General features: G+C 42.0%; 1 protein-coding gene across 1 annotated transcript in view; it reads left to right on the forward strand.

Moving 5' to 3' along the window:
* The window catches only part of CREBRF (CREB3 regulatory factor), a 349,666-nt gene that overhangs the window by 76,544 nt on the left and 249,923 nt on the right, over positions 1-23,199 (forward strand). The window contains exon 3 of the mRNA XM_053717136.1: positions 6,594-6,719. Coding sequence (XP_053573111.1) covers positions 6,594-6,719 — 126 coding nt within the window. The remainder of the gene's footprint in view (positions 1-6,593; positions 6,720-23,199) is intronic.

Genomic DNA, 23,199 nt, shown 5'->3' on the forward strand with positions numbered 1-23,199 from the left:
TAAAATACATTGTAGATGCAGTTAAGTTAACCCAGCAGCAGAGGGGACTGCAGTTTTAGCCTTTTTGGGAGCTGTGGTGTTAACTGCATCTGCTATGTATTTGAGCCGTTTCTCAGAGAACAGGAGATTCTGTGGGAGGTTCCATAATGTTTACATACCCTAAGTTTCAGACTGCAGACGTCCCTAGGGGGAAATATAAGTAAGTGGCTTTCTCTCCTCTTCATTACTGCATGGGCTATGCTTTTTAGATTTCTAGATTGATCGGCTGCTTATGAGAACAGAAAGTGAAAGTAAAAAGTGAAGGTAAAACAGCCATTTCTTCTGTTAAGTGTGATCAGTCCACGGGTCATCATTACTTCTGGGATATTACTCCTCCCCAACAGGAAGTGCAAGAGGATTCACCCAGCAGAGCTGCATATAGCTCCTCCCCTCTACGTCACTCCCAGTCATTCTCTTGCACCCAACGACTAGATAGGATGTGTGAGAGGACTATGGTGATTTTATTTAGTTTTATTTCTTCAATCAAAAGTTTGTTATTTTTAATAGCACCGGAGTGTGTTATTCCTTCTCTGGTAGAGTTTGAAGAAGAATCTACCAGAGTTTTTTCTATGATTTTAGCCGGAGTAGTTAAGATCATATTGCTGTTTCTCGGCCATCTGAGGAGAGGTAAACTTCAGATCAGGGGACAGCGGGCAGATTAATCTGCAAAGAGGTATGTAGCAGCTTTTATTTTCTGACAATGGAATTGATGAGAAAATCCTGCCATACCAATATAATATCATGTATGTATATTTTACATTTGAGTATTCTGGGGAATGGTACTTCACTGGAATTACACTGTGTATATAAGACTTTAGCCTATTTGCAAGCAACAGGCTTTTTAATAACTCTTAATTTATGTTAAACGTTTTTGCTGGAATGTAAAATCGTTTTCATTTTCTGAGGTACTGGGTGAATAAAATGTTTGGGCACTATTTTTCCACTTGGCAGTTGCTTGATCTAATTCTGACAGTTTACTGATCTCTCTCACTGTTGTGTGTGAGGGGGAGGGGCCTTTTTTTGGCGCTTTTGCTACGCATCAAAAATTTCAGTCAGAAGCTCATTGTTTTTTCCTGCATGTTCCGGTTCATCTTACAGAACTCAGGGGTCTTCAAAGCTTGTTTGAGGGAAGTAATCTTCACAACAGAGCTGTGAGATTGTAGTTGACTGTGATAAAAAAAAAAAAAACGTTTATTCTTTAACTTTTTTATGCCATCAGGGTTAGTTATTCTTTGCTAATGGGAACAAGCCTTTGCTAAAATTGTTTTTTGTTTTCACAAAGTTTGATGCTGTAACCTTTTCAGTTTATTGATTTCAACTGTCATATATCTTTCTGTGCTTCTTAGGCACAGTACGTTTTTCATTGTATTTTACTTGAATAATATTTCCAAGTTGCAAGTTTAGTTGCTAGTGTGTTAAACATGTCTGATTCAGAGGATGAGACCTGTACTATTTGTGCTAACGCCAAAGTGGAGCCCAATAGAAATTTATGTACTAACTGTATTGATGCTACTTTAAATAAAAGTCAATCTGTACAAATTGAACAAATTTCACCAAACAACGAGGGGAGAGTTATGCCGACTAACTCGCCTCACGTGACAGTACCTGCATCTCCCGCTCGGGAGGTGCGCGATATTGTGGCGCCCAGTACATCTGGGCGGCCATTACAAATAACATTACAAGATATGGCTACTGTTATGACTGAGGTTTTGGCTAAATTACCAGAGCTAAGAGGCAAGCGTGATCACTCTGGGGTGAGAACAGAGTGCGCTGATAATGCTAGGGCCATGTCAGATACTGCGTCACAACTTGCAGAACATGAGGACGGAGAGCTTCATTCTGCGGCTGACGGTTCTGATCCAAACAGATTGGATTCAGATATTTCAAATTTTAAATTTAAGCTGGAAAACCTCCGTGTATTACTAGGGGAGGTGTTAGCGGCTCTGAATGATTGTAACACAGTTTCAATACCAGAGAAAATGTGTAGGTTGGATAAATATTTTGCTGTACCAACAAGTACTGACGTTTTTCCTATACCTAAGAGACTAACTGAAATTATTACTAAGGAGTGGGATAGACCCGGTGTGCCGTTCTCACCCCCTCCGATATTTAGAAAAATGTTTCCAATAGACACCACCACACGGGACTTATGGCAAACGGTCCCTAAGGTGGAGGGAGCAGTTTCTACTTTAGCTAAGCGTACCACTATCCCGGTGGAGGATAGCTGTGCCTTTTCAGATCCAATGGATAAAAAGTTAGAGGGTTACCTTAAGAAAATGTTTGTTCAACAAGGTTTTATATTGCAACCCCTTGCATGCATTGCGCCGGTCACGGCTGCAGCGGCATTCTGGATTGAGTCTCTGGAAGACAACCTCAGTTCAGCTACTCTGGACGACATTACGGACAGGCTTAGAATCCTTAAGCTAGCTAATTCATTCATTTCGGAAGCCGTAGTACATTTAACTAAACTTACGGCTAAGAATTCCGGATTCGCCATTCAGGCGCGCAGAGCACTGTGGCTAAAATCCTGGTCAGCTGATGTAACTTCTAAGTCCAAATTACTTAATATACCTTTCAAAGGGCAGACCTTATTTGGGCCCGGTTTGAAAGAAATTATCGCTGACATTACAGGAGGTAAGGGCCACGCCCTGCCTCAAGACAGAGCCAAACCTAAGGCTAGACAGTCTAATTTTCGTTCCTTTCGGAATTTCAAAGCAGGAGCAGCATCAGCTTCCACTGCTCCAAAACAAGAAGGATCTGTTGCTCGCTACAGACAAAGCTGGAGACCTAACCAGTCTTGGAACAAGGGCAAGCAGGCCAGGAAACCTGCTGCTGCCCCTAAAACAGCATGAATTGAGGGCCCCCGATCCGGGATCGGATCTAGTGGGGGGCAGACTTTCTCTCTTCGCTCAGGCTTGGGCAAGAGATGTCCAGGACCCCTGGGCGCTAGAGATAATATCTCAGGGATACCTTCTGGACTTAAAATTCTCTCCTCCAAGAGAGAGATTTCATCTGTCAAGGTTGTCAACAAACCAAACAAAGAAAGAGGCGTTTCTACGCTGCGTACAGGAACTTTTGTTAATGGGAGTAATCCATCCAGTTCCACGGTCGGAACAGGGACAAGGGTTTTACTCAAATCTGTTTGTGGTTCCCAAAAAAGAGGGAACTTTCAGACCAATCCTGGATTTAAAGATCCTAAACAAATTCCTAAGAGTTCCATCGTTCAAAATGGAGACTATTCGGACAATTTTACCCATGATCCAAAAGGGTCAGTACATGACCACAGTGGATTTAAAGGATGCTTACCTTCACATACCGATTCACAAAGATCATTACCGGTATCTAAGGTTTGCCTTCCTAGACAGGCATTACCAGTTTGTAGCTCTTCCATTCGGATTGGCTACAGCTCCAAGAATCTTCACAAAGGTTCTGGGTGCTTTTCTGGCGGTACTAAGACCGCGGGGAATCTCGGTAGCTCCGTACCTAGACGACATTCTGATACAAGCTTCAAGCTTTCAAACTGCCAAGTCTCATACAGAGTTAGTACTGGCTTTTCTAAGGTCACATGGATGGAAGGTGAACGAAAAGAAAAGTTCACTCGTTCCACTCACAAGAGTTCCCTTCCTGGGGACTCTTATAGATTCTGTAGAAATGAAGATTTACCTGACAGAGGACAGGTTAACAAGACTTCAAAGTGCTTGCTGCACCCTTCATTCCATTCAACACCCGTCAGTGGCTCAATGCATGGAGGTAATCGGCTTAATGGTAGCGGCAATGGACATAGTTCCCTTTGCTCGCTTACACCTCAGACCACTGCAACTGTGCATGCTAAGTCAGTGGAATGGGGATTACTCAGATTTGTCCCCTTCTCTGAATCTGGATCAAGAGACCAGAAATTCTCTTCTATGGTGGCTTTCTCGGCCACATCTGTCCAGGGGGATGCCATTCAGCAGACCAGACTGGACAATTGTAACAACAGACGCCAGCCTTCTAGGTTGGGGTGCCGTCTGGAATTCTCTGAAAGCTCAGGGACAATGGAGTCAGGAGGAGAGTCTCCTGCCAATAAACATTCTGGAATTGAGAGCAGTTCTCAATGCCCTCCTGGCTTGGCCCCAGTTGACAACTCGGGGGTTCATCAGGTTTCAGTCGGACAACATCACGACGGTAGCTTACATCAACCATCAGGGAGGGACAAGAAGCTCCCTAGCAATGATGGAAGTATCAAAGATAATTCGCTGGGCAGAGTCTCACTCTTGCCACCTTTCAGCAATCCACATTCCGGGAGTGGAGAACTGGGAGGCGGATTTCTTAAGTCGTCAGACTTTTCATCCGGGGGAGTGGGAGCTTCATCCGGAGGTTTTTGCCCAAATTCTTCGACGTTGGGGCAAACCAGAGATAGATCTCATGGCGTCTCGACAGAACGCCAAGCTTCCTCGTTACGGGTCCAGATCCAGGGATCCAGGAGCAGTCCTGATAGATGCCCTGACAGCACCTTGGGACTTCAGGATGGCTTACGTGTTTCCACCCTTCCCGATGCTTCCTCGATTGATTGCCAGAATCAAACAGGAGAGAGCATCAGTGATTCTAATAGCACCTGCATGGCCACGCAGGACTTGGTATGCAGACCTGGTGGACATGTCATCCTGTCCACCTTGGTCTCTACCTCTGAAACAGGATCTCCTGATTCAGGGTCCTTTCAAACATCAAAACCTAACTTCTCTGAAGCTGACTGCTTGGAAATTGAACGCTTGATTTTATCAAGACGTGGGTTTTCTGAGTCAGTTATTGATACCTTAATACAGGCTAGGAAGCCTGTTACCAGAAGGATTTACCATAAGATATGGTGTAAATACCTATATTGGTGTGAATCCAAAGGTTACTCTTGGAGTAAGGTTAGGATTCCTAGGATATTGTCTTTTCTACAAGAAGGTTTAGAAAAGGGTTTATCTGCTAGTTCATTAAAGGGACAGATCTCAGCTCTGTCCATTCTGTTACACAAACGTCTGTCAGAAGTTCCAGACGTTCAGGCTTTTTGTCAGGCTTTGGCCAGGATTAAGCCTGTGTTTAAAACTGTTGCTCCGCCATGGAGCTTAAACCTTGTTCTTAACGTTTTACAGGGCGTTCCGTTTGAACCCCTTCATTCCATTGATATAAAGTTGTTATCTTGGAAAGTTCTATTTTTAATGGCTATTTCCTCGGCTCGAAGAGTCTCTGAATTATCAGCCTTACATTGTGATTCTCCTTATTTGATTTTTCATTCGGATAAGGTAGTTCTGCGTACTAAACCTGGGTTCTTACCTAAGGTAGTCACTAACAGGAATATCAATCAAGAGATTGTTGTTCCTTCTTTGTGTCCAAATCCTTCTTCGAAGAAGGAACGTCTTCCGCACAATCTGGACGTAGTTCGTGCCCTAAAATTTTACTTACAAGCAACTAAGGAATTTCGACAAACGTCTTCTCTGTTTGTCGTTTACTCTGGTCAGAGGAGAGGTCAAAAGGCTTCTGCTACCTCTCTTTCCTTTTGGCTTCGTAGCATAATACGTTTAGCTTATGAGACTGCTGGACAGCAGCCTCCTGAAAGAATTACAGCTCATTCTACTAGAGCTGTGGCTTCCACTTGGGCCTTCAAGAATGAGGCCTCTGTTGAACAGATTTGCAAGGCTGCAACTTGGTCTTCGCTTCATACTTTTTCCAAATTTTACAAATTTGACACTTTTGCTTCCTCGGAGGCTATTTTTGGGAGAAAGGTTCTTCAGGCAGTGGTTCCTTCTGTATAAAGAGCCTGCCTATCCCTCCCGTCATCCGTGTACTTTTGCTTTGGTATTGGTATCCCAGAAGTAATGATGACCCGTGGACTGATCACACTTAACAGAAGAAAACATAATTTATGCTTACCTGATAAATTCCTTTCTTCTGTAGTGTGATCAGTCCACGGCCCGCCCTGTTTTTTTAAGGCAGGTTAATATTTTTTAAATTATACTCCAGTCACCACTACACCCTTGGCTTCTCCTTTCTCGTTGGTCCTTGGTCGAATGACTGGGAGTGACGTAGAGGGGAGGAGCTATATGCAGCTCTGCTGGGTGAATCCTCTTGCACTTCCTGTTGGGGAGGAGTAATATCCCAGAAGTAATGATGACCCGTGGACTGATCACACTACAGAAGAAAGGAATTTATCAGGTAAGCATAAATTATGTTTTTACAATTGTGTGCTAAAAGCAACCACTAGATGGAGCTGGTTTGCAAGAAATTACAAATAAATCAATGCATTTACAGCCACTTTTGAGGATTTTTTTTATTTAGGAAAAAATTGCGACTCTCGCGGTTTTAAAATCGCGGCAATTAATTGTGCAGCCCTAATGTGTGTGTGTGTGTGTGTGTGTGTATATATATATATAATATATAATATTATATATATATATATATATATATATATATATATATATATATATATATATATATATATATATATATATATATATATATATATATATATATATATATACATTTTCTTTTCAAAACACTAATAACAGCTATAACATGTCTCTCTCTAACAGCCCATTGTCAGTGGAATGGACCCTCCTTTCGGGGATGCCTTCCGAAGCCCCACATTCGCAGAGCAAACTTTAATCAGCACTGATCTCTTGGCATCCAGCTCAGACCCAGACTTCATGTATGAATTGGTAAGCTTCTAATAATTGTTTTTAGCTTTGTTGCAGCAATATCCTTTAACCATAGCATATACCAGTAGCAAAATGCTTTTTATATTTATTTATAACATAGACATAGATTTCCTGCTCTTCCTATTTATCATAATAACCCCAAGTGTTAATTTAGAGAAACAAAATCTATGAGGCCTGAAAACAACCACAATAGAAAATGGAGTTGTTGGTAACTATCAGGTTATAATTACTAGTACATTCACATTCAAAAGAAGGGGCTATGTTTCTTTGTTGACAGAGTTGCAAAACCCCAAAATAGGACCAATTCTGTATGGTATCATCTGTTAGATAGACAATCACAACAGCACTAATTTGAAAGAGGAGAATTGCCTTTTCCAAATAAGTGGTCTACCATCCTTATATATTGTGGGATATATGCATATGGTTGTATCAAGTGATTGGTAATGTCATAGTGATCAAACCCACCTATATATGATGGAGAAGTGCTCAAAAAGCAATAATCTCAATACTGGACAGAGTGTATAACAATGGAATGGTATAATATAGTATATTGTAAAATGTTCTGATGTATCATAATGTAGCAAAACAAGTGAGTTAGTAATAATAAATACTTTATATATCTAATAATGCATATTAAAAACACCATATGATAGTAAAAATAATAAAAATCATTAGAAATATAAATACATAGGTTGGCCAACTTCTCATAAAAAGAAATAGATATTCAGGTACAAAATTACTATTCCCAGCCCATGGAATAAAAGCTTGGGACACTGTCTGTCTTTTATTTATTTCCTTAGAATGACTGTCTCTTAGGTTTGTAATCCAATACTAGTTTTTGCAAAGGACTTGGATAAATACCCTGTATCCAAAAAACAGTAAGTGATATAGAGACTGCTCTCTCCAATCCAAAATATGGATGATCAGTTTCAGATGTATGTATAATAAGGTATAAACAGTTACCTCAGTCATGTAGCACTATATTCCAAGTGGCAAGTTTTTAATAACAAGGTGCCCCTTGTTTTCTGACCCTATCCGTTTCTTGAGTGCTTCTGTGGGATCTTCGCCACTGGCAATGATTCAAACCAGCCGTATCATGTGATCAACTTTACGGATAGCTGTAGGGAGCAGAAAGGGGTCTGTATCTCTGTAATCCTCCGTTATTCTGAAACGCGTTTTGGCTGTCTAATGCAGCCTTTGTCAAGTAATATCACTGAGGTGCAATTTTACCCTTTAAAATTAAATAGAGCTCCATAATTGCGATGTTAACCCTTTATGGACGATGTTTTGGGAGAAATATATGGTTTAACTTTGATCATTACAACTATACATTTAAAAAGACAAATCATATTTGTTATACTTCAACATCTGAACACTATCAACAATGATTGTTAGATCTATTGAATTTATAAAGACATATTTATCTCAATGGTGAAACAAATTTGTACACTCAATTCACTTTCTAATGACACGATAAGTCCATGGATCATCTAATTACTATTGGGAATATCACACCTGCCCAGCAGGAGGCGGCAAAGAGCACCACAGCAAAGCTGTTAAATATCACCTCCCATCCCTCCCACCTCAGTCATTCTCTTTGCCTACGTTGGAGCAAGGAAGTGGTAAAGTTAGGTGTTAGAAAAGATTCTTCAAGCAAGATTGTATCCTAGAAAAAGTGATAATAACCCATAATAAAAGCCTATATTGTGTATTTGAGATAGATAGAGAGAGAGCTAGATATATATATTTCTCCTATATTGTAAAAGGCCATATATAATATTGCATTACAGTCATGCGCAGTAGAGACTGCAGCTCGAGATAAACACACCTGGCCTGGTGGGCGAGGCAGTGGCGCGTGAGGATCACTGGCGCGTGTCTAAACGAGGAAGGCCGCAGCCCTTACATGGATGGGATAGGAGGGACGCGTGTGGGCATATCATCGCTGGAGGGGGATCGGGTGGGACTGCTATGCCGCTAATTTGGTGGCATGGAAGGGTTAGGAGGGAGGCGGGTGGGACCTCTATGCTACAGAAAAAAATAGTTGAGAGCAGCAGGGAGGGAGGATGAGGTAGAGGTGATTTTGTGTGTGTGTATGTATAAATCTCAATCTTTTTTCCTCTTTGCAATGAAGCCACAAGATAGCAGCAGAGGACAAGGTAAGGTAAAAAAAAGTAATGATTTGTGAAGGAAAAGTCCACTGTGTATGAAGAGGATTCTTGCGTAAAACAAGACAAATGTCTGTCAACCAGTAAATAGGTTTTCTCTTGTTAAGTGTATCCAGTCCACGGATCATCCATTACTTATGGGATATTCTCCTTCCCAACAGGAAGTTGCAAGAGGATCACCCACAGCAGAGCTGCTATATAGCTCCTCCCCTCACTGTCATATCCAGTAATTCTCTTGCAAGCCTCAACCAAGATGGAGGTCGTAAGAGGAGTGTGGTGTTTTATACTTAGTTTATTCTTCAATCAAAAGTTTGTTATTTTTAAATGGTGCCGGAGTGTACTGTTTATCTCGGGCATTATTTAGAAGAAGAATCTGCCTGAGTTTTCTATGATCTTAGCAGAAGTAACTAAGATCCATGGCTGTTCTCACATATTCTGAGGAGTGAGGTAACTTCAGAGAGGGAATGGCGTCCTGGTTTTCCTGTAATAAGGTATGTGCAGTTAATATTTTTCTAGGGATGGAATTTGCTAGAAAATGCTGCTGATACCGAACTAATGTAAGTAAAGCCTTAAATGCAGTGATAGCTACTGGTATCAGGCTTATTAATAGGATGCATACTCTTATAAAAATGTAATATAAAACGTTTGCTGGCATGTTTAATCGTTTTTATATGTATTTGGTGATAAAACTTAGACACAGACATCCAGCTTCTTCCTGCATGATCCAGGACATCTCTGGAGGGCTCAAAAGGCTTCAAAGTCGTTTTTGAGGGAGGTAAAAAGCCACAGTAGAGCTGTGGCAGTTGTTGTGACTGTTTGAAAAAAAAAAGAAAAAAAACGTTTTTGTCTTTTATTATTCAGTTTTGGGTATTAAGGGGTTAATCATCCATTTGCAAGTGGGTGCAATGCTCTGCTAACTTATTACATACACTGTAAAAATTTTGTTAGTGTAACTGCCTTTTTTCACTGTTATTTCAAATTTGTGTTTCTTAAAGGTGCAGTAACATTTTTTATATTGCTTGTAAATTTGTTTAAAGTGTTTTCCAAGCTTGCTAGTCTCATTGCTAGTCTGTTTAAACATGTCTGACACAGAGGAAACTACTTGTTCATTATGTTTGAAAGCCATGGTGGAACCCCATAGGAGAATGTGTACTAAATGTATTGATTTCACCTTAAACAGTAAAGATCAGTCTTTAACTATAAAAGAAATATCACCAGAAGATTCTGACGAGGGGGAAGTTATGCCGACTAACTCTCCCCACGTGTCAGACCCTTCGCCTCCCGCTCAGGGGATGCACGCTAATTTGGCGCCAATTACATCAGGGACGCCCATAGGGATTACCTTGCAGGACATGGCTGCAATCATGAATAATACCCTGTCAGAGGTATTATCCAGGTTGCCTGAATTAAGAGGCAAGCGCGATTGCTCTGGGGTTAGGAGAAATACAGAGCGCGCAGATGCTGTAAGGGCCATGTCTGATACTGCGTCACAATATGCAGATCATGAGGACGGAGAGCTTCAGTCTGTGGGTGATATCTCTGATTCGGGGAAACCTGATTCAGAGATTTCTAATTTTAAATTTAAGCTTGAGAACCTCCGTGTGTTGCTTGGGGAGGTATTAGCTGCTCTGAATGACTGTAACACAGTTGCAGTACCAGAGAAATTGTGTAGGCTGGATAAATACTATGCGGTACCGGTGTGTACTGATGTTTTTCCTATACCTAAAAGGCTTACAGAAATTATTAGCAAGGAGTGGGATAGACCGGGTGTGCCTTTTTCCCCACCTCCTATGTTTAGAAAAATGTTTCCACTAGACGCCACTACACGGGACTTATAGCAGACGGTCCCTAAGGTGGAGGGAGCAGTTTCTACTTTAGCAAAGCGTACTACTATCCCGGTTGAGGACAGTTGTGCTTTTTCAGATCCAATGGATAAAAAATTGGAGGGTTACCTTAAGAAAATGTTTATTCAACAAGGTTTTATTTTACAGCCCCTTGCATGCATTGCGCCTGTCACGGCCGCGGCGACATTCTGGTTTGAGGCCCTGGAAGAGGCCATCCATACAGATCCATTGACTGAAATTATTGACAAGCTTAGAACACTTAAGCTAGCTAACTCATTTGTTTCTGATGCCATGGTTCATTTGACTAAACTAACGGCTAAGAATTCCGGATTCGCCATCCAAGCGCGTAGGGCGCTATGGCTTAAATCCTAGTCAGCTGACGTGACTTCGAAGTCTAAATTACTCAACATTCCTTTCAAGGGGCAGACCTTATTCGGGCCTAGTTTGAAGGAAATTATTGCTGACATTACTGGAGGTAAGGGTCACACCCTTCCTCAGGACAAGGCCAAAGCTAAGGCCAAACAGTCTAATTTTCGTACCTTTCGAAATTTCAAGGCAGGTGCAGCATCAACTTCCTCCGCTTCAAAACAAGAGGGAACTTTTGCTCAATCTAAGCAGGCCTGGAAACCTAACCAGTCCTGGAACAAAGGCAAGCAGGCCAGAAAGCCTGCTGCTGCCTCTAAGACAGCATGAAGGAATGGCCCCCTATCCGGCGACGGATCTAGTAGGGGGCAGACTTTCTCTCTTCGCCCAGGCGTGGGCAAGAGATGTTCAGGATCCCTGGGCGTTGGAGATCATATCTCAGGGATATCTTCTGGACTTCAAAGCTTCCCCTCCACAAGGGAGATTTCATCTTTCAAGGCTATCTGCAAATCAGATAAAGAAAGAAGCATTCCTACGCTGTGTGCAAGACCTCCTAGTTATGAGAGTGATCCATCCAGTTCCGCGGACGGAACAAGGACAGGGTTTTTATTCAAATCTGTTTGTGGTTCTCAAAAAAGAGGGAACCTTCAGACCAATTTTGGATCTAAAGATCTTAAACAAATTCCTCAGAGTTCCATCATTCAAAATGGAAACTATTCGGACCATCCTACCCATGATCCAAGAAGGTCAGTACATGACCACAGTGGACTTAAAGGATGCCTACCTTCACATACCGATTCACAAAGATCATCATCGGTTTCTAAGGTTTGCCTTTCTAGACAGGCATTACCAATTTGTAGCTCTTCCCTTCGGGTTGGCTACAGCCCGAGAATCTTTACAAAGGTTCTGAGCTCACTTCTGGCGGTTCTAAGACCGCGAGGCATAGCGGTGGCTCCGTATCTAGACAACATCCTGATACAGGCGTCAAGCTTTCAAGTTGCCAAGTCTCATACAGAGATAGTTCTGGCATTTCTGAGGTCGCACGGGTGGAAAGTGAACGAGGAAAAGAGTTCTCTATCCCCACTCACAAGAGTCTCCTTCTTAGGGACTCTTATAGATTCTGTAGAAATGAAAATTTACCTGACGGAGTCCAGGTTATCAAAACTTCTAAATGCTTGCCGTGTTCTTCACTCCATTCCGCGCCCTTCGGTAGCTCAGTGTATGGAGGTAATCGGCTTAATGGTAGCGGCAATGGACATAGTGCCATTTGCGCGCCTTCATCTCAGACCGCTGCAATTATGCATGCTGAGTCAGTGGAATGGGGATTACACAGATTTGTCCCCTCTGCTAAATCTGGATCAAGAGACCAGAGATTCTCTTCTCTGGTGGTTGTCTCGGGTACACCTGTCCAAGGGTATGACCTTTCGCAGGCCAGATTGGACAATTGTAACAACAGATGCCAGCCTTCTAGGTTGGGGTGCAGTCTGGAATTCCCTGAAGGCACAGGGAGGAGAAACTCCTTCCAATAAATTTTCTGGAGTTAAGAGCGATATTCAATGCTCTTCTGGCTTGGCCTCAGTTAGCAACACTGAGGTTCATCAGATTTCAGTCGGACAACATCACGACTGTGGCTTACATCAACCATCAAGGGGGAACCAGGAGTTCCCTAGCGATGTTAGAAGTCTCAAAAATAATTCGCTGGGCAGAGTACCACTCTTGCCACCTGTCAGCAATCCATATCCCAGGCGTGGAGAACTGGGAGGCGGATTTTTGAAGTCGTCAGACTTTCCATCCGGGGGAGTGGGAACTCCATCCGGAGGCGTTTGCTCAGTTGATTCATCGTTGGGGCAAACCGGAGTTGGATCTCATGGCGTCTCGCCAGAACGCCAAGCTTCCTTGTTACGGATCCAGGTCCAGGGACCCAGATGCGACGCTGATAGATGCTCTAGCAGCGCCTTGGTTCTTCAACCTGGCTTATGTGTTTCCTCCGTTTCCTCTGCTCCCTCGACTGATTGCCAAAATCAAACAGAAGAGAGCATCAGTGATTCTGATAGCACCTGCGTGGCCACGCAGGACTTGGTATGCAGACCTAGTGGACATGTCATCCTTTCCGCCATGGACTCTGCCTCTAAGACAGGACCTTCTGATACAAGGTCCTTTCAATCATCCAAATCTAATTTCTCTGAGACTGACTGCATGGAGATTGAACGCTTGATTCTATCAAAGCGTGGCTTCTCAGAGTCAGTCATTGATACTTTAATACAGGCACGAAAGCCTGTTACCAGGAAAATCTACCACAAGATATGGAGTAAATATCTTTATTGGTGTGAATCCAAGTATAACTCATGGAGTAATGTTAGGATTCCTAGAATATTGTCTTTTCTCCAAGAGGGCTTGGACAAAGGATTATCAGCTAGTTCCTTAAAGGGACAGATTTCTGCTCTGTCTATTCTTTTGCACAAGCGTCTGGCAGAGGTTCCAGACGTCCAGGCATTTTGCCAGGGTTTGCTTAGAATTAAGCCTGTGTTTAAACCTGTTGCTCCCCCGTGGAGCTTAAACTTGGTTCTTAAATTTCTTCAAGGAGTTCCGTTTGAACCCCTTCATTCCATTGATATTAAACTTTTATCTTGGAAAGTTCTGTTTTTGATGGCTATTTCCTCGGCTCGGAAAGTCTCTGAGCTATCTGCCTTACAATGTGATTCTCCTTATCTGATTTTTCATGCAGATAAGGTAGTCCTGCGTACCAAACCTGGGTTTTTACCTAAGGCGGTTTCTAACAAGAATATCAATCAAGAGATTGTTGTTCCATCATTGTGTCCTAATTCTTCTTCAAAGAAGGAACGTCTTTTACATAATCTGGACGTAGTCTGTGCCTTGAAGTTTTAATTACAAGCTACTAAAGATTTTCGTCAAACTTCTTCCCTGTTTGTCGTTTATTCTGGACAGAGGAGAGGTCAAAAAGCTTCGGCAACCTCTCTTTCCTTTTGGCTTCGGAGCATAATACGCCTAGCCTATGAGACTGCAAGACAGCAGCCCCCTGAAAGGATTACAGCTCATTCTACTAGAGCTGTGGCTTCCACCTGGGTCTTTAAAAATGAGGCCTCTGTTGAACAGATTTGCAAGGCTGCGACTTGGTCTTCGCTTCACACCTTTTCAAAATTTTACAAATTTGACACTTTTGCTTCTTCGGAGGCTGTTTTTGGGAGAAAGGTTCTACAGGCAGTGGTTCCTTCCGTTTTTAAGTTCCTGCCTTGTCCCTCCCATCATCCGTGTACTTTAGCTTTGGTATTGGTATCCCACAAGTAATGGATGATCCGTGGACTGGATACACTTAACAAGAGAAAACATAATTTATGCTTACCTGATAAATTTATTTCTCTTGTAGTGTATCCAGTCCATGGCCCGCCCTGTCCTTTTAAGGCAGGTCTAAATTTTAATTAAACTACAGTCACTACTGCACCCTATGGTTTCTCCTTTCTCTGTTTGTTTTCGGTCGAATGACTGGAAATGACAGTGAGGGGAGGAGCTATATAGCAGCTCTGCTGTGGGTGATCCTCTTGCAACTTCCTGTTGGGAAGGAGAATATCCCATAAGTAATGGATGATCCGTGGACTGGATACACTACAAGAGAAATACATTTATCAGGTAAGCATAAATTATGTTTTCAAAGTCCCTCAAGGCAGTTAGCAGGTGGTATAAGCCGTGCAGGAATCCTCAAACTCTTTATAGGGTTATGGTGAATCAGTAAATAGTCTGCATTCAAGGAGGAGAGAATTTCTCAAATGTCCCTTTACATACAGCTGATAGATTTTTCCCCAATCCCACTTTTCTCACTCTCTTGCAGGGCACAATTTATTTGGCGGTACGGGTAAACCAAAAAATATAGTTGTCTCCATCACAGTAAGTATACTAGGGATGAAAAAACAACTTTGAAATGCAATCAGAGGAGAGTGTTGAGATGTTTATAATATTAATAACTTAGGATTATAAATTTTTTTTTGTTAAATATTAATGTTTCCCAATTAATTCTTACTAAGTTCTGACAGGTGTAAATATTATAGACACAACAAATATAATTATGCAGTAACTAGGGTATCAATTATTATCAGATTTATATAACTGATTTATTAAAATATAAAACAAGCTATAGAAATATTTAAATTAATATTCAATTACATCATCTGTTACCCTTGGATATGAGCACAATGTTGTTGGAAAACTAAATCTTGACCCACAGTGAATTAAATGTCAAATATCACTGTAAAGATTTAGTAGAACAATTCGGAATAAACCACATTACCAATTGATAACACAAATGGCTAATCAGTAGATTTCATCTATTGAGTATGAACCAAAAATTACCATCAACAGGACCTATGTTAAAACAATTCAATAAGAGGATACCATCAAATCTAAGGCCTGATTAGCAGACTTAACACAATTGTTAACAAATTAGAAGCCTTATAATGGTTCACCAATTATCCAGCATTTATCAGCAAATATAATGTGGTTCAATGAAATATGATCTTAGAACACTTTATAATAATTTAAAATACTTCAACACTATTGCTAACAGACCTTTAATCTCAAAGGATAAATTAATTTCCTAGGACAGTCTTGTGTAAAATATCAAGCTAAGATGTACAATACACTTTTATTAGTACTGCTTTAAAGTAGTGATGCACTGAAATGGAAATTCTGGACCGACCCCCGAAAATTCAGGATGCACTTGGCCGTAAACCGAAAATGGCTTTTCTTTCCTATGGCATGGAGAGTCCACAAATCCATACTAATTAATAGTGGGAATCCAACTCCTGGCCATCAGGAGGAGGCAAAGAACACCCCAGCAGAACTGTGGAGTATCACTCCTACTTCCCATAAGCCCCCAGTCACTATTTGCCTTGTACATTTGGAGGATGTGTGATGAGGGTGTCTGAAGATATTTAATCCTTTAATGGGTACTTTTCCCTGCAAGCAAGGAATGGGGTCACTCTGTGTCCATGTAATAGTCTTTAGTAAGAATAATGGTGGCTTTAAGCAGTTAGACGGCGAGGTAGTCCTTGCTTACCTTCTAACATTTATGCTACCCCTTGCTAGAAAACGAGTGTTGGTTACTCTGTTTTTCTTTTCCTAAATCTGTCATACCTATGGAGCTGTTCCTGTCTGCAGCTAAATCCACAGGTAAGTGCGCTTGCCTTCTGGGTTTGAAGGACGGCACTTTAGGGGTTAATTCCTCAGTGGACTTGGATTGGGACATAATCCCTTTTATTTTAAGGGCAGCACTGTAGCCGGTAAAGCGGTTAATGTTATTTCCCCTTTTCTCCTAATTGAGGCTGGCTTATGAGAGGGGCAGATTGTGAGACTGAACGGGGCTCAAAATCAATTTATTAGCCCTGTTATGGTGTTAAACAGTAACTTTATAGTGAAACCGAATTTTATACCGTATCTTATTAATTTTACAAGCACAGGGCGAGGGTTGAAAGTAACTTGCAAGCTTTTTTGTGTTTGTGGCGCTGTTAGTTTTTTTTCTCTAAGTGCCGATAACGTGATTCGCTCTGCTCTTCCGCTTCAGTCCTCTAATGTCAGCTTGGAGAGCGGAATTGCGTCTAAGCTGTTTGATATCGGAGAGGGTGTCTGATAATAGTGCCCAAGACGATCGCTATCGTCTGAGTTCTCTTACTAGTGGGACCTCCTGGTCACCGGAGCGGTAAGTCTCGTCAGCTAGACTGGGGATGTAGCGGTGCTAAGTTTTGCTCCCTCTTAGTAGCTTTGACGAATTTGTATATTCTTCGACTCTTCTGTGTAGTAGTTTATATTCTGGTTTAGTCTACTGGGAATTGCCTTTATCCGGTAATTCAGAGACCCCAGTTCAATCCCTAATAGGATTTTAAGTGCATATTATTTTGAAGCAACACAAAATATTATTTCATATTTTTACTTGCTGATTGCTGGTGGAAGCTTTATTTTCAAAATGGACACTGATGCAAATTAAAATGTAACTTTTGATAATGGTTTGTATTGCTTGGAGGCTCAGATTATTCCTCCTGTGCAGTTTTGTTCCACATGCTTAAATAAAATGTTATTGTCTAGGGACAAAGATACCCCTTCTGAGCCATATGTCCCAGGATAATGTTGTCCGTACCATGCCAACTTTCTTCTCAAACGTCCCAAGATTTAGTAGTTTCACATGCAGTGCCCTGCAGTTCCTCTCAACAAGCTCTTGGGGTGTTTATTTACCAGGAGATTTTGTTGCGCAAATAACTTCTGCAGTTTCTGCAGCCTTATCAGCCTTCCATATTGCTAGTAAGAGAGAGGAAATCTAAGAACATATCTCATACAAAGAGTTCTGACTCCACTAAGTCTGCGTTAGTCAGTCTCTCTGTTATCTGAAGATCATTCTTCAGTAGCAACAACGAGATTTCTGATTCTGAGACTGCAGTGGCTAGTACAGCAGATCCGAAGGAGGTTAATTTTAGATTTAAGCTGGAGCACCTCCGGTTGCTCTTGAAGAAGGTCCTAGCTACCTTGGAGGACTCCGATTCAAGTCTAATAAGCTTAAAAGAGTGTTTGATGTCAAATTTCTATCTGTAGAGGTATTTACAGTTTCAGATCCTATGTCGGATATTATAGCTCAGGAATGGGAGAAGCCGGGGCCGCCCTTTTCCCCGTCCCCTGTTTTCAAGAAAAAAATTTCTGTAGCTGATTCTGGGAGCCAAAATTTCTCGCCTTGCAATTCTAGCTCGCAGAGCTCTGTGTCTAAATTCTTGGTCTACAGATGTAACATCCAAATCCAAACTTCTGTCTTTACCCTTTAAGGGCAAGACTTTATTTGGTCCTGGTATGGCCAAGATCATTTACTAAATTACTGGTGGAAAGCGATCTTTTCCTACCTCAAGACAAGAAAGCTAGACCTTAGGGTCGCCAGAATTCTAATTTTCATTCCTTTCGTAACTAAAAGGGACAAAAGTCTTCCTCTTCTTCTTCCAAGACGGAGCAATCCAGGATTTCATGGAGGTCCAGTCAATCTTAGAGGAAGGTTTCTTGTATTGCTTCCCCTTTTATTCTGAGTCAGCATGAAGGGGCCACCCCGATCCAGTCTTGGATCAAGTAGGGGGCAGGCTTTCATTTTTCCAGCAGACTTGGATTTGCGATGTCACAGATCTTTGGGCTGTAGAAGTAGTATCCCAGGGATACAGGATAGGGTTAAAGTCTTGTCCCCCAAGGGGCAGATTTATCCGGTCAAGGTTATCTGCAAACCAGGTGAAGAGAGAAGCCTTCTTAAACTGAGTAAAGGACATATCGTCTCTTGGAGTGATTATCCCAGTTCCTGTAGCGGAACAGGGTCAATGATTGTATTTAAACCTTTTTGTGGTTCCCAAAAAGAAGGGAACTTTCCAACACATATTGGACCTTGTGTCAACAAATTTCTCAAGGTTCTGTCCTTCAAAATGGAAACACTATGTTCCCTTCTTCCCTTGGTTCAGGAGGGTCAGTTTATGACTACCATAGACCTGAAGGATGCGTATCTTCAGGTTTCTTTTCACAGGGAACATCACCAATTCCTGCGGTTTGCCTTTCTAGACAAACACTTCCAGGTTGTGGCCCTTCCCTTCAGCCTTGCCACGGCTCCTCAGATCTTTACAAAGGTCCTAGGGGCCCTTTAAGCGGTGGTCAGATTTCAAAGGAATTGTGGGTGCGCCATACCTGGACGACATCTTGGTTCAGACGCCATCTTTTGAGTTCGCAAAATCCAACACAGATTCTCTGTTGTCTATTCTTCGCACCCATGGGTGGAAAGTAAATCTCGAAAAGAGTTCCCTGGTGCCATACATTAAGGTATGCTTTTTTTGAGGACGATCATAGAGACTCTGTCCATGAAAATTTTCCTGACGGATATCAGAAAATCCAAAATTTTTGCTTCATGTATTTCACAGGCATCCATCCATCCTTCAGTGGCTCAGTGTATGGAAGTAATTGGTCTAATGGTTGCTTCCATTGACATTTATTCCTTTTGCTCATTTCCATCTGATACCTTTTCAGTTATGTATGCTCAGTCAATGGAACGGAGACCACTCGGACCTTTCTCAGAGGATATCTCTAGACTGCCTAGCGAGAGACTCTATTCTGGTGGATCTCTCAGGACCATCTGTCTCAGGGAACATGCTTCCTGAGACCATCCTGGGTGATTGCGACCACAGACGCCAGCCTGTCGGGCTGGGGAGCAGTTTGGGGTTCTTTAAAGGCTCAGGGTCTTTGGACTCAAGAGGAGTCTTCTCTCCCAATATGCAATGCTCTAACATCTTGGCCTCAACTAATTTTGGTCCGGTTTATCAGATTCTAATCGGACATCATCACCTTGGTGGCGTATATCAACTACCAGGGAGGAACTCGTAGTTCCTTAGCTATGAAGGAGGTGACTCACATTTTCCAGTGGGCAAAGTCTAACAATTGTCTCCTCTCTGCTATCCACATCCCACTGGCGGACAACTGAGAAGCAGATTTTCTGAGCAGGCAGACCTTTCATCCTGGGGAGTGGGCTCTACATCCGGAAGTATTCACAATAACCCTCAGGTGGGGGGTTCCAGAGTTGGATCTGATGGCTTCTCGTCTAAACGTCAAGCTTCCAAGGTACGGGTCAAGATCAAGAGATCCTCAAGCATCTCTGATCGACGCTCTGGAAATTCCCTGGGACTTCGATCTGGCGTACCAGTTTTCTCCGTTTGCTCTCCTTCCTCGAATAATTGCTTGTATCAAACAGGAGAGGGCATTGGAGATTCTAATAGCTCTTGCCTGGCCTTGCAGAATCTGGTTTGCGGATCTGGTGAAGGTGTCATCTCTTCTCCCTTGGAGGTTGCCTTTGAGGAAGGCCCTTCTACTTCAGGGTCCCTTCCTCCACCCAAATCTAAATTCTCTGAAGCTGACTGCTTGGAGATTGAACGCCTAGTCTTGGCTAGTCGTGGGTTTTCTGAGAAGGTCATTGATACCATGCTTCAGGCTCGTAAGCCTTGCCATAAGGTATGGCGTAAATACCTTTTTATTGGTGCGAATTGAAGGGTTTCTCTTGGGAGTCTGGTGAGGATCCCTCACATTTTGTCTTTTTTCTTCAGGAGGGCCTGGAGAAGGTTTGTCAGTCCAGTACTCTTAAGGGTCTGATTTCTGCACTGTCCTTTTACACAAATGTCTGGCAGATCTGCCAGATGTTCAATCTTTTGTTCAGGCCTTGGTCAGAATCAGGCCTGTGTTTAAACCTGCTGGTCCTCCATGGAGTCTTAACCTTGTTCTTAGAGTTTTGCAGCAGGCTCTGATTGAGCCTATGCACTCGGCTAATATTAAGTTGTTAACTTGAAAAGTTTTATTTCTCCTTGCTATTTTTTCTGCTCGCAGAGTTTGAGCTTTCATCTCTGCAGTGTGATACCCCTTACCTTATTTTTCATGCGGATAAGGTGGTCCTTTGTACTAAGTTGGGATTTCTTCCTAAGGTAGTATTGGATCGCAACATGAATCAGGAAATTATTTCTTTTTTTTCCTAATCTTTCTTCTCAGAAGGAATGTCTGTTGCATACACTGGATGTTGTGCATGCTCTAAAATTTTATCTTCAAGCAACTAAAGATTTTCGGCAATCTACTGCCCTATTCGCTTTCCCTGGTAAACGTAAGGTTCAGAAGGTCACTTCTGATACTATTTCTCTCTTGTTGAGAAGTGTTATCCGGTTTGCTTAAGAGACGGCTGGACAACAGCCTCATGAGAGAATTACGGCTCATTCCACTAGGGCTGTCTCTTCTTCCTGGGCCTTCAAAAATTAAGCTTCTGTGTAACAAATCTGCAAGGCGGCCACTTGGTCCTCATTGCGCATACCTTTTCCAAATTTGACACTTTTGCCTCGGCTGAGGCTTCTTTTGGGAGGAAAGTTCTTCAAGCAGTGGTTTCTTTTGTTTAGGTCCGCCTGTCTTGTTCTCCCGCCCTTCCATTCCGTGCCCTCTAGCTTGGGTATTGGTTCCCACTAGTAATTAGAATGGATTTGTGGACTCTCTATGTCATTGGAAAGAAAACAAAATATATGCTTACCTGATAAATTGATTTCTTTCCTGGCATGGAGAGTCCACGACCTGCCCTTAATTTGATTTGACGTGTGTGGGTTTTTTTTTTTTTGTATAAACCTCAGGCACCTCTTTATCCCTGTGTCATCTTCTCTTTCCAAATTCATTCAGCTGAATGACTGGGGTATTCTTTGCCTCCTTCTGGTGGCCAGTAGTTGAATTCCCACTAGTAATTAGAATGGATTTGTGGACTCTCCATGCCAGGACAGAAAGAAATTAATCAGGTAAGCATACTCCCCCCCCCCCCCCCCCCCCAATTTTTTTTTTATTTTAAATATATATTTTATATTTGTTTTAGACTTTTTTACATAGTTGAACTATTTAATTAATGAATCTGAATCTGAATTGAAAACCTGCAAGCAAATAAAATAACCACACTTTTATTGAAAGCAATACACTAAAAACCAGGCAAAAAACAATTATGCCATTTTCGTCCAAAATGTTTCTGCAACCTAAATTTCGGTGCATCCCTACTTAAAACAATATTAAATATCAATATACTGCATTATTCTTTATTTCTGTGTAATAGAATCAGTTTTAATTTTTGTTTTTGTTTTTTTCCAATTATCCAAATAAAGTATAGTCCTAGAAAACTCTTATTTATATGCAAAACAGTAACAGATTACGAGTCTTGCGTTTGAGTAAAAAAGCAGCGTTAAGCCTCATAACGCTGCTTTTTTACTACCACTGCTATTACGAGTCTTGCAGATTTAGGTGCACCACTCACTTTTTTGGCCTTACCTCAAATCAATTAATGCAAATTGCGTATAGTCTTTTCTCTTGCAAGGTGTATCCAGTCCACGGATTCATCCTTTACTTGTGGGATATTCTCATTCCCTACAGGAAGTGGCAAAGAGAGCACACAGCAAAGCTGTCCATATAGCTCCCCCTCTAGCTCCACCCCCCAGTCATTCTCTTTGCCGGCTCTAAGCACTAGGGTCTCTACTGGAGGGTAAAGTGAATGTGGTGTTAGAATTGTAGTTTTTATTATCTTCAATCAAAAGTTTATTTTAAATGGTACCGGTTTGTACTATTTACTCTCTAGCAGAAAAGTGATGAAGATTTCTGCTGAGAGGAAAATGATTTTAGCATGTTGTAACTAAAATCCACTGCTGTTCCCACACAGGACTGAGGAGTACCAGAAAACTTCAGTTGGGGGGAACGGTTTGCAGGGTAATCTGCAATGAGGTATGTTCAGTCATTTATTTCTAGTCAAGACTGAGATAATGCTAGAAGAGACTGACAATATCCCCATGAGGGGAGGGTAAGCTATGTTCACAGACTAAGGCCTAGATTTGGAGTTTGGCGTTAGCCGTGAAAACCAGCGTTAGAGGCTCCTAACGCTGGTTTTAGGCTACCTCCGGTATTTGGAGTCATTAAAAAAAGGGTCTAACGCTCACTTTTCAGCCGCGACTTTTCCATACCGCAGATCCCCTTACGTAAATTGCGTATCCTATCTTTTCAATGGGATTTTTCTAACTCCGGTATTTAGAGTCGTGTCTGAAGTGAGCGTTAGAAATCTAACGACAAAACTCCAGCCGCAGAAAAAAGTCAGTAGTTAAGAGCTTTCTGGGCTAACGCCGGTTCATAAAGCTCTTAACTACTGTACTCTAAAGTACACTAACACCCATAAACTACCTATGTACCCCTAAACCGAGGTCCCCCCACATCGCCGCCACTCGATTAAATTTTTTTAACCCCTAATCTGCCGACCGCCACCTACGTTATACTTATGTACCCCTAATCTGCTGCCCCTAACACCGCCGACCCCTATATTATATTTATTAACCCCTAACCTGCCCCCCACAACGTCGCCGCCAGCTACCTACACTTATTAACCCCTAATCTGCCAAGCGGACCGCACCGCTATTATTATAAAGTTATTAACCCCTAATCCGCCTCACTAACCCTATAATAAATAGTATTAACCCCTAATCTGCCGACGGCAAAGCGCCGCCACCTACATTATACTTATGTACCCCTAATCTGCTGCCCCTAACACCGCCGACC

Source organism: Bombina bombina, chromosome 6 (genome assembly GCF_027579735.1).
Source record: "Bombina bombina isolate aBomBom1 chromosome 6, aBomBom1.pri, whole genome shotgun sequence".
NCBI classification, from domain to species: Eukaryota; Metazoa; Chordata; class Amphibia; order Anura; family Bombinatoridae; genus Bombina; species Bombina bombina.